This window comes from Armigeres subalbatus, chromosome 2 (assembly GCF_024139115.2).
Source record: "Armigeres subalbatus isolate Guangzhou_Male chromosome 2, GZ_Asu_2, whole genome shotgun sequence".
Taxonomy (NCBI): domain Eukaryota; kingdom Metazoa; phylum Arthropoda; class Insecta; order Diptera; family Culicidae; genus Armigeres; species Armigeres subalbatus.
Window position 1 is genome coordinate 382050366 of NC_085140.1, and position 12092 is coordinate 382062457.

A 12092-nucleotide genomic window follows, 5' to 3' on the forward strand; every position below is an offset into this window, starting at 1 on the left:
CAGGGTTGTTTTCCAATGTACTTTCATTGAAATGAGGTGCGTTTTCGATTTCATGGTGAAAGCTAGTGCAAAATTAAGTTTGAAATCCACGCGCCCGCAAAATAATATAGTTCTAGGCAATAAATTAAAAACGATTATTAAACTAATATCGTGATTTTCACTTAATCCATTAAAATTCCACCCAAATATTGAAATTTACAGCCTTCTTCTTCTTCTTCTTCTTACTGGCATTACATCCCCCCACTGGGACAGAGCCACCTCGCAGCTTAGTGTTCATTCTGCACTTCCAAAGTTATTAACTGCGAGGTTTCTAAGCCAAGTTACCATTTTTGCATTCGTATATCATGAAGCTAACACGATGATACTTTTATGCCCAGGGAAGTCGAGACAATTTCCAATCCGAAAATTGCCTAGACCGGCACCGGGAATCGAACCCAGCCACCCTCAGCATGGTCTTGCTTTGTAGCCGCGCGTCATACCGCACGGCTAAGGAGGGCCCCTATTCCATGTTTTCTTCGCGAAAAACACCTTTTGGCTGTGAAATTTACAGCCAAAATGTGTTTTTCGCGAAGAAAACATCGTCTAATCATGAATTTCCGTGGTAAATTCCACCGACTTGAAATTGCGTCTCCTTTTTCAATATGGCCATCATAGTTTTCAATCATAAAAATGATGCTCTCGTTAAACACCGTTATAAACTCTTCGCAATGTAAATATTCTTATTGTGGTCAAAAGGACCACATTACGACCAAAAATTTTGGATTTTATAGAGTATTGAAAATAGGACTTATTACGTTCTTCGTCATAGCCGTAGAGCTACTCATAAGATCAATCAGCTTTTGACGTTTAAAGCTTTTTCAGCGAATTTATTAGAGGTTTATTGATAGCAATAAGATCGCCAATAAAACTGAGCAACTAGCTATGGTGACTGCTGTCATAAATCCCTTATACTGCCGTTAACCGCAAGTCGAGCACATCTGTATATGGGGCTCCATATACAGATGTGCTCGACTTGAGGTTAGCGGCAGTATAAGAATTAAATAAATCCAACAAGCTTTGAAATTGTTACTTGGGATGATATCTCAGTGAGTTCGTTTAGCTTATATGACTTCAATCATCACTTATACCAGCCATTGCAGGCCTCTACGGATGGATAACATATCCTGGAAGTCGTATTGTTTGATGACTCAACAGAAAAGTCCGCAGCCAAATTGCTCGCCTTGATCTTAACTCAAGATAATTTTGAAGGACCATTTACATCTTCTTCTTTTTCTTATTATTTTTCTTTTCTATGGTTCTATATTCCAACTGGAACTAGGCCGGATTTTCAACTTAGTATTCTATTAGCATTTCCTCAGTTATCAATTGAAAGCTTTTATATACTCGCTATTGCATGAGTATGTATCTTGTAGGGCAAGTAAAAGGAATTCGCTATGCCCAGGGAATCTAGAATGTTTCCCACCCGAAAACATCCTAGTCTGGACCGGATCCAACTCACCATTTCCGGATTGGCAAAAGCCTTGATCGATTGATCTGGTAGATACCTTGAGATGTACTTGAGAATTATTGGAGTACCTTGAATACCTCGATTTTAAGAAAATTGGGTTTGCATGGAGTGCATATGCTTATTGAACCAGGTTGGGTACATATTGATGTTAAGTGCATTGCAAAAAGCCTAGGTTGTTCGGTAGATACTTTGGGTTGAACTTGGGATCGTATTGAAGTACCATGAGTATCTCGTATTCCTGAAAATTGATCATTGTCTCAACGATCAAGATGACCAAACTTGATCGAGTGTTTATATTTAATCAACAATGTGGTGTAGGATCCAAATATTCCAGATTCATCATGTTGTCAGAACCAAAACAAAAGTTTTGGATATCTCGGTCTTCAGGGTATTGTCAAACTTGACCACCAATATCTTTCCTGTGTAGCCGACAATCTGAAATGCTGGCCATATATGATTCATCCGTCCCGAAAGGGTTTAGAGATCAAATATTGTCAAATTTATTATTATGTAATCAACGGATGCCATATCATCTTGGGGAACGTCCATAAATTACGTCACGCTTTTAGTGGGTGGGAGAGGGTTTCTATAAGTGTGACTACTCATTAGAGTGGGGCGTCATGGTCATTTTTTTAAATCAATGGTTTTTCGAAGCCATTCTGGGTCCTGAACAACTGTGCAGAATTTGGGACCGATTGGTTGCTTCCTCGCTTTCCGCATCGCGTTTGAAGTTTGTATGGAAATTAGTATGGGAGAACGTATATTTTTGCATTTCTACTACTAGAGGTTTCAGTTCATCGTAAACCAAGTGGCACATTACGTTAAAGTATAACCCAAAGGATGCCGAAAAACTTTGCTGAAGAAGGCACGTTGCTGGAACGTCCACGAAAAAAGTTATAACGTTTCGAAGATTGAGTGTTCATACCATATGCAAAAAATCATTTATTCTGCCAGCACTGCCGAACTAAGTGGGGCAATAATTTAACTGAGTGTTATTTCAAAATTATTGATTTTATAGTACTTTGGAGCTAATGGGAGATATTCGGAATGATTTCACAAAGTAGAAATTCCGACTAGAAGGAAAATGGGTTTTGCCCTCTGACAATTACAGGTTGTCCGGTAGTGCTGGCAGAAACATTGATTTTTTGCATATGGTTAAAACAATCATTTTTCGAAACGTAATAACATTTTTTGTAGACCTTCCAGCTACGTACCTTCTTCGGCAAAGTCTTTCGGCATCTTCCAGACTATATGTTAACGTATTGAGTCACGTGATTGATGATAAATTGAAGCCGCTAAGAGCAAAAATGTAAAAAGTACGTTTTCCCATACTAATCTCCATGTAAATTTAAAACGCGATGTGGCATGCGAGGTCGCAAACCAATCGCGCCCATATTTTGCACAGTTGATTGGGGTCTCAAAACGATTCAGGAAAACCTTGATCTCACTTGATCGGACGAAGTTTGCGTTTTCCCATACAACTGCGCCCCACTCTACTACTCATATATATTTTTTATAATAACAAAAAGCGGGACAATGAAAGGTGGAAAATGGTTGATTTTTTGCGTGACATAATTTATGGATGTTCCCTTGACGCACATCTTACTTGCCAGGAACCTCAACAAGTCAACACTAATGATCAATATACATTTCCTATGTATAATAATTTTGGTCTTTTTTCACTAACCCTTGCCTCCCACTAGCATGTCCATGTGGCTTATGGACATTCCCTTAGCATTTAAATTGTTAGAACCTGAAAATCTAACTTTTTCCCAGCAATAGGGGAAGAGGTGATAAAATGAACAGTTGGCTATATTTATATTAAAACACTATTTAGGCGTATGTTAATCATGCACACGTTTTCCTCGAAATAAAATAAGGTACCTGAGCTAGTATTTTGGTTTTGAGACCGAATGAATAGCTATTACTATCCAAAATATCAAACGAGGCCGTAAAAATAGGGTCTGATGTTATTTTTAACTATTTTTCCGCAAGCTTTAATTCATAATAACGTTGATTCAAACCTGTTCTAACTACAGCGGCAAATTGGACAACCTTCACAAAGATGTTGCTGGGGTAAATAGTAAAATTATTGGTTTGCATAGTTAGAGGAAGAGTTATTTATCACAAGGCACGTATGGGGGTAAAATGAACACTTGTATCAAACTTTCACAAATTTATGATAAAAGTTGTGTAATTGTGAAGCGGAAGTACAAGAAACAAACCATATCAAATAACCAAGATAAAATTTTGAATATGTAAATTTAATTTAAAAAAATGATGTTTCAAAACTGTGTTTTCTTCTTTATATTATATTGATAATTAAGAGCTTTTCAAAAGTTATACCAGACTTTTCAAAAGGCTCTCATAATCTTAACTAGTTATATATACAGTGTTAGAGTTAAAAAAAGAAAATTAAATGTTTCAAAAGGGTTTTAGAAGCGATGCTCATTTTACCACCAGGCAGTGTTCATTTTACCCGCACTATTTTTGTACATACGAAATTTCGATGTTTTTTGTTTCGATGAAAAACTATATAAAACAATGTTTATTAGCGAAAAAAATGTTCATGCAATAAGAATATCAGTTAAATTGCTGAACCAAGTAGTAAAACTAGCAAATTATCCTTGTTTTATGATTGAATTCAACGCAAGTCCTTAACGTGTTCATTTTACCACCTGTTCCCCTATATCATTTTTACTAAAATGTTAGCTAAAAAATCGTCAAAAAAATATTCCGATTTTGTCAACTGAAACTCACGGACCGTGTTGATAAAAACGGAACATATATGTATACGAGTTTCTGAGCGCGGTCTTGCAAATTGACTTGAAAAGCGTTTCTAGGCGGTTTTGAAAAAAAATTGTTACAATTTATATCTGTGCTTTATACTTTATCCTATTTTTTGGAAATCCGATTAAATGTATATCCATAAATTATCCTAAAGGTTGTCTGGCTGAAACCTTGTAACCCTTGTGGCGGGATTATCAAGAGAAGCCACTGTAGGTAACACGTTTACTATGAGGACTATCCCCTCCCATTATTCGATACTCACCTGCATAATACTTACGCTGAAAAATGACACCATTTTTTAAATTGCTGGCGATCGTGAGTGGGGATCATGAACATATAAAACCTTCATCATTCCTCACCCATTTTAAACATTATTTTGGGAAATACACATACACCCGATCCTTTTTTAACATGGAGGATGCGTTCCGTGGAACCATACAAGATGGAGCAACTTTGCTAAAATTTTGTATGTTTTTTTTACAAAACAGAATCGGGTGTACTTGAACAAAGGCATGGAAACGGTGTTTAAGATAGACTGATCGCGTGCAAACTTTAACCCGATTCCTAAAATCAAAACAAACCCGAAACCGGAAAAAAAATCCGTTAAAAATTGAGGCTTTAATTACAAAGAAACTCCGATGCAGAAAAAAATGTCCCAAATTCTCAGTACTATTCAACTTCTAACAAGCAAATTCGGGCACATAAACCGAAACTGGAAGGAAAACAATTTCTTTCAAAATAACATTCAAGAAAATACAATAAAACAAATATTGATTTGAAATTTTTAACATATACATATTTTTATTTTGAGCTTTCCTTTTTAAAATTTTTAAAAATTGCATTTAAATAATAATTGATTTTTATATCTCGTATAATATATATTTATATCTATATTTATAGATTTTATTTACTTTTTAGTGGGTGTAGGTTTTTCTTTTGTTTTTATCAACTTGCGCTGTGTTTTGTTGCTGGTGTATCACCAGTTGCGGATGAAAAGAAATCGGATGATGTTTCACTGGAAAATTATCAACTGCAGCAGCGATTAGTGTTCTGAGGTGAGCGAAAGTCCTTAATTACCAAGCAATAACAAATTGTGATGCGGTGCCATCACAGCAGTGACGGCAATTCAAATAAAACTTCAGCTCGAGCACTAAACTGGAAAATAACAATCTGATGAAATCGCCTCGCAAGAGCTGGATCAAATCATTTCTGGGGAATCTGATGTAGCGTTTTTCTTTTCTGGTAATGTGATATCACTATAAATACACTGGTTTCTATTCGCTCGTTATTATTAATTCGATTTCAAGTGATGTGAGTAAATCTCTACATAGCTTTCCCAAAGAGATTGATAGGGCTCCCCAGAGTTTATTGCTAATGCTAGTGTTTTATTTTATCGTCCAAAATTTACAATTTTTCAATTTGACATGTCATTTTTCCGAATTGATTTATTTTCATCCGTTCACTTTTATAATTACGTATACCTTTTAGTACTTGTAGTTCCGTTTGACTTATCCAAGATGACTGTTTTTCATATGCTACTTCTAAAGTTTCGTATCATCAATTTGATTTCAGTGTGTTGCACGAGTATACCATTGTAACTGGATTTTTAGTTTCATATCCGTATACGGCGTCGTATTCTGTTCACTCGTACCATTGGCGTAGTCGTGTTATTTTAGATTTTTCTTTTAATAATACTATTCAAGATGTTTAGATCTGTTACTGTTACAACTTCCATCTGTCAGAAGTTTATTGTTTTCAATAAATACGAGTTTATGTTGCTTAATTATTTTACTTCATTTATCCTACGCTGTATTCAGATTGATCTATATCTAAAATGTATGTATCTCTAAGCTGTATTCATATATTGAATCAAAGATTTACCTTACAGATCGTACGTCGTTTTATTTTACTCTGTTGCTACTAATTTAGGTTGTAAGAAAGTTATTAGCTGCGTACGTCTTGTTAGTATTTACATTGCATTCCACGTAATTTTCAATTTGTGAGTTTTACAACAAAATCTATTTTCAACAGAACCAAAATGAAAACCTACTTCAGTTTGCGGGTAGCTGTACAAGATGTGAAAGCAGTTCACTATTCACAGAAATCACATAGTTGTCTCCTAGGAGTAATGAAAACAAATTATAAATGAAAACAGAAATATTAACATGTAATAAATGCAAATCTGGGAGCAATCGAAACTATTCGGTTGCCCTTAGTGCAGCGATCTGTGACGTTATTGAACACAGCAGTACAGTTTATTATCTGCTTGTGGAGAAATGAAGCTTAATAATGTTCACGCAGTTTTGATTTTCATTTTATTTTCACTGATGGACGAGAGATGTCTTATCCCTCGTTCCTTGCTTATATGTAAGTTTAATTTTGGCACGCAATGAGTATGCTATAATACTTTTGTTTTTTTTTTTAAGTTCAATGGGTTGTAACTGAAATCCGGATTTCTTTAAATCTCCGTTGATTTATCGTGTTTCATCGCCGTATACCAAAAGTTTCAATTTCGTATAATTTTGTTACTGTGGCTGATTACAACAGCTTAACGCTTATTTTTTCATTAGGGTCAGAAGTGATAATATAATACTTATGTTTGTTTTCCAGTGTAAATTACGTATACCAAATTTTCGATTGAAATTGAATAATTTTAACATATTTTGCTTCATGCAGAATGTTTCACAATGGCGTTTGATAGTTGGGTCTCATTTGTTCGTGTTTTATTTTATCGTATAGCTTGACGTTTTATTTTCTTTTTGATGTACTACTTAGGAGAAAATTCTTAAAATTTCAGTTTTCATATTGATTTGTGACGCGCGTAGCTGGATTTCTTTTAATGTTTTAACGCTCCATCTTTTCAATAAAATGAAACATATTAAAATGGCATAACAGAGGTATGGTTTGCATTTCCGGTTTGCAGCATTTTTCTCGTTTTGTACATAAATAATTATAACAAATTTTAGAAATCTTTGCTTTTTGAATGACTGCAGAGATTGATTTTTGAAACTTAGCCGCCCAAAATTTATAATTTTTGCTTTTCTATTTTGTTTTCAAGATATGTGTAATCACATGCGTTATGTAAATTTATGTGATCCACCATAGTTTTCTACATATGACGATTTCCTGCCAACAGAGCTATGGGAATTACACCAACAGGTAATTGAATGAGAGCAAACGAGAAGCTTTTGTCACTGAGCGTATCGAACTTGCCAAACAGGAAACCATCGAGGCCCGCGAGGTTAGTCCCATCTTTCAAAGCCCCATGCAAACTCCATTTTGTTTTTCTGCAACCAGCGACGGCCTTCCGATGGCTTTCTGTCTGTATTTACCCCTTCCATCTTCCTCTCATCAAACGAATCCAAGGCACACGAAGCGCACAGCCCAGCGATTTCGCTGACGTTGGTTTTATTTTCTTGATTGATTTCTTCTCCGTCCTCCTTCATGGCACAAGAAAAAAAAATCAAACTGCACTCTAGAGGCAAACCCACACTGTTGCAAGTTGTGCTTTGCTCTACTTCATATTCCCTCCTCTGAGAGTTCTTTTTGCAGTAGCAGCTGAGGTGGCCTCGTTCGCGTCGTGTGGCGTACACTTGCATGTGTAAAAGTTTTTCTCACACACCACTGCGCCGCGGCCACTGCTGATGTGTATATAGCAGTCATTAAAGCGAGTGATTTAAAAGAAGCGGAAAAAAGAGATTTACCAACACTTCTAAAGAGGCCGCCTCGGACCGCATACAGAAGAGAAGAAAAAACCTGCTCCCGTCGGCTTTGCCGCTTCTGTTGTTGATCACCACGGCACGGCCTGGCGACCCTGCCATCCCACACGCTCTTTCCCTGTCTTCTTTTGATCCGTTCCTTCGTCGTTTACATTCCTTCAAGTGGTTATTGAACGCACCATAGCAGAAATGGATACACACATAAATACGTTATTTACTGCCTCGTTTTCTTCGACTCTACCCCTCTCGCTTACTCTCGAACAATTTTATTGATGCGCTATTTTGCCACTTCGCCTTCTTCGTACACAAACCATACTCGTGCTCTGTCTCGCTGGCCGTCCATCATCGTTTCGACCGTTTGGTGGATTATATTTACATAAAAAATACAGCACAACATGAAAACGAAACAAACCTACCGGGTTTTGCCAAGAGCGCGTATGCAAACTTAGGAATGTCAGACGTATTTGGATGACAATTGCTTGGCCAGTTCGGTGTACTTAAGAAACTTGGAGTGCGGACTTTCATCGAATGTTGCCGGCGATTGCACCGGCGTTGGACTCTTCGGCTGTCCATTTCCACTGCTGTTTCCACCCCCCGTGCTGACACAACCACTGCTCGGTGGAATGGGAGTGCCTCCCCCGTCGGAACGGTTTACACTGTCGCGACCACCTCCACCCGTCACCCCACTACCGGTAGATTTTGGGGATAGTGGAGAGCCGGGTTTCATCGAAGAACCCTTTGGATCTGGAATTACGTCATCATTTACAAAGTGAGCTTTCGACAAGTGGTGCCGATAGGCACCCTTTGAGGTGAACGTTGTATCGCAATAGGCACACTTGATCACCGATTCATCTGACACCACTGCGTCGTTACAAGCCCAGCTAAAAGCCAGTATTGCTCCAGGAGCGGTCCTGCTTCCTGGAGCATTGGTCGTCGCCGATAGCAGAGCGCTGCTTGCGCCACCCCTCGCATTCGGAGTTGTTTCCGTTTTATCACAAAGCTTCTGCAAAGCGGCCAACGGATGCGCACTGGATTTCTTCCCGGTACCACCCGACTCAGCATTGCCCACACTGTTCGCTCCGGTCAGACTGTCAAACATCGACGACAATGCTCCCAAACTGCTACTCACACTCACACTTGATGCTTTTTTACTCGCGCCACCACCGTCCGCCCCACCCGGTGTAGATCTCGAGGTAATGGAATGATGATCACTGATTGGACTAGCTGATGGACTCAACGGCACGCTGGCCGTAGACATTCGTGGACTTGGCGCAGGACTGGATGCCACACTGTTCCGCCGCTTCAATTCCTTCTCCATATCTAACACATCTTCGTGTGATTTACTCGGTGGTCGCATCGGCCCCTCCTCGTCATCTTCGTCCAACTCCTTTTTGATTTTGATTTTCGGTGGTTCATGTTTATCCGCTTCTTCTTCATCGTCGCTATGCATCTCTCGCTTGATGTTCACTGCACCTTGCCCGTCGCTATTGTTGTGGTCATCCAAGAACTGTTTCTCCGGCGTTCCCCTTGGCGTCGAGTGACCAGTCGTGTCAAATTTCTTGTCCGGTGTTAGGGAATCCACTCGGCTCGATCCTCGCTCGGAAATGGAACTCGATTCGCTGCCGCTTCTTTCTCGCCGGCCAAACTGCGCCACGTACTGCTGCTGGTGATAAGTTCTAAGCAGATTCATCGTTTGCGGGTCTACCAAGGGTTTCGTGTAGTCAACGCTTTCGTCGATTCCTAACCGTTTTAGTATGCTCGAGCCCAATGGGGTGGTGCTTTGGCTATTGTTGCCGAAGTTCGTGTTCGGGTGCCGCGATCGAGTGTCGAAGCTCTTTTCGATTAGCTGCTCTATTGCATTTAGTACCGACGGTGAGGAGCTTTTCTCTCCGTCTTTCTTGGCTGAAGCTGGAGAAGATAGATCCGCTGGCATGGGCGACTTCTGCAATGAAAGCGGTGACGACAGATCATCTCCAACAGATTTTCTACCATCCCGACTGGTGGGTGTCACTGGGCTTATCGAATCCGGAGGGATGATTGTGTTGGACAGAAGAGCGTTCTTAAGTTTTTCTCGCTGCTGCTGTGCTTGGAGGATTGCCGTTCCACCAATGCACTGTCTGATATGGTCAACAAACATGGTGGTTTCGATCTTTTCATTGCACTTTTCACAGGTTATTTTTCCGGCTCCCATGTCGCGAAGAGGTTTATTGGCAGCGGGATTCATTGCAGGGTTATCTCCATTTTTGAAATCGTGCTGAGCTCGTTCCATTTCCAACAGTTTGCGCACAGGAAGTGACTTCTTCCGCTTTTCCCGCGTTTGCCTACGACGGCCACCGGTTTCCGTGATTGAACGCATTATGTGCTCTTTATAGTGGGCGTTTTTGACCATGTGATTGCTGAGTTCTTTCAGAGAGGAGAATGCTTGGTCGCAAACCTTGCAGGTTAAAACGGCACTGACGTGACTGTTTGCCTGTGCTGGTGGAGCGTTTGCTGCGCCGGGAGGAACTGGTGTGTTGCCACCGCTGGGTCCTGGTGGGCCACCGGGCTTGTCATCCGTTGATTTCCACGATATGATCTGTTCTTGCGAGATTATATTTGTGTAGTGTTGCGTCTGTTGCATGTGAGTGGTCATTTCGGCTAAAGTTCGGAAGCTTTGGCCACACCACATGCACTTCAGGATTTGACGGGTTTGCTCAGCTCCTTTACCAAGCCAAACATCTTGACCGCGAACCAATTTCCTCGGCAGAGGCATTGTTTCCTTGATCAGCAGGTTTAGTTCACTGGGTGTTGGTTTGTTGGAAGCACTACTACCTGTGTTTTGTATGGACGAATTCGGTGGTTGTTGCTGGATCGGTTGCTGGGGCATCCCTGTGCCAGGAGGAACGTTAACGCCGCAATGTTTAGTTTCTTTCATGTGAGTAGTCAAAGCAGCTAATGACGGGAAGCTCTGCTTACACCATACGCATTTGAGAACATCTTTCGCTGAGTCGGCACCTTTGTTGAGCCAATGGGACTGCCAAGCGCTGTGACGGCCACCGCCTGCAGAGGAAACACCACCGCTTCCGGCATTATTGTTCGATGGCCGAAAGATTTCGTCCCCTCCCAAACGGCTCATTTCGGTCATTTTTTCTAAGGCTTTTGCGGCTTCATTGGCGACGCCTTTGTGCTTTCCGTTCCAGTCTGAGTGATTATTTTTGGGAGACATGCTGGCAGCGGCAACGGCGGCAGCAAAGTACGGAAGCTGTGGTCCAACTGGAGAGCTCCAAGGACTCACAATTGATGGCTTGTACTCCATAGAACGGGGGGTTTTCCTTGGTGGAGGCGATTCGGAGTCATCACCGGATCGTTTCCTAGTGCTAACCGACAAATCCAGTGGGCTGTTATCGCCGGATTTTCCGCTCAGGTTCACAGCATCTCCGTCGTCGCAGTCGCTATTAGCGTCCTCGTCAGCCGTGCCACTGTCGGATCGTTTTTTGCTAAAGTCCAGCACAGCATCGTCACTTTCGTCGGTCGGGGACGCCAGCGGAGGTAGAATCGGCGGAGATCCATTGCGAGCGGCTGCTAGTCCGGCCAGCGGGGATCCTAGCAGCAGTCGGTTCTGCTGTGCCGCTACGGCCGCAACGTTGAGGTAGGCGGCCATGGCGGCAGAATGCTGAGGCAGGAGAGCGGCGGCAGCTGCTGGCGCGAGGGTGGGTGGGAGCGTGATCGAAACCGGGCTCACGTTGGCACCCGAATTCTGTCCGTCCCGGTCGCCCTCGGAGCGAATTGATTCGTCCGAAGGGCAACGTCCGCCGCCGGATGACTCCCTCGATTGGCATCTAGGACTGGCCATTTCACTGTAAAGAAGGAGATAAAAGAATGGGGAAAGAGTTAGAAAACGATAAAGAATGCTTGATCGATACAGTGAGTAGATATTTTCAAAGAACAGCGATGGAAACGAAATCGATGATATGTGGTCAAACGAAAATAGGAGCATTTGGACTTCCCTAATGAAACAAAAAACATTCGTAACCTTCGCCACGCGCTCATAATGTTCACCACACGCCTATATGTATACAAAAACTCATTCATCTGAG

At 41.1% G+C, this 12092-nt stretch overlaps 1 protein-coding gene across 6 annotated transcripts in view; it reads right to left on the reverse strand.

The window, feature by feature from the left end:
- Nucleotides 1-5071: 5071 nt before the first annotated feature.
- LOC134213147 (protein tiptop) overlaps nucleotides 5072-12092 on the reverse strand; it is a 135812-nt gene continuing 128791 nt past the window's right edge. For all 6 annotated transcript variants that reach the window (XM_062691791.1, XM_062691794.1, XM_062691793.1 and 3 more), the window contains exon 3: nucleotides 5072-11852. In XM_062691791.1, coding sequence (XP_062547775.1) covers nucleotides 8471-11852 — 3382 coding nt within the window. In that variant the 3' untranslated portion in view covers nucleotides 5072-8470. The remainder of the gene's footprint in view (nucleotides 11853-12092) is intronic.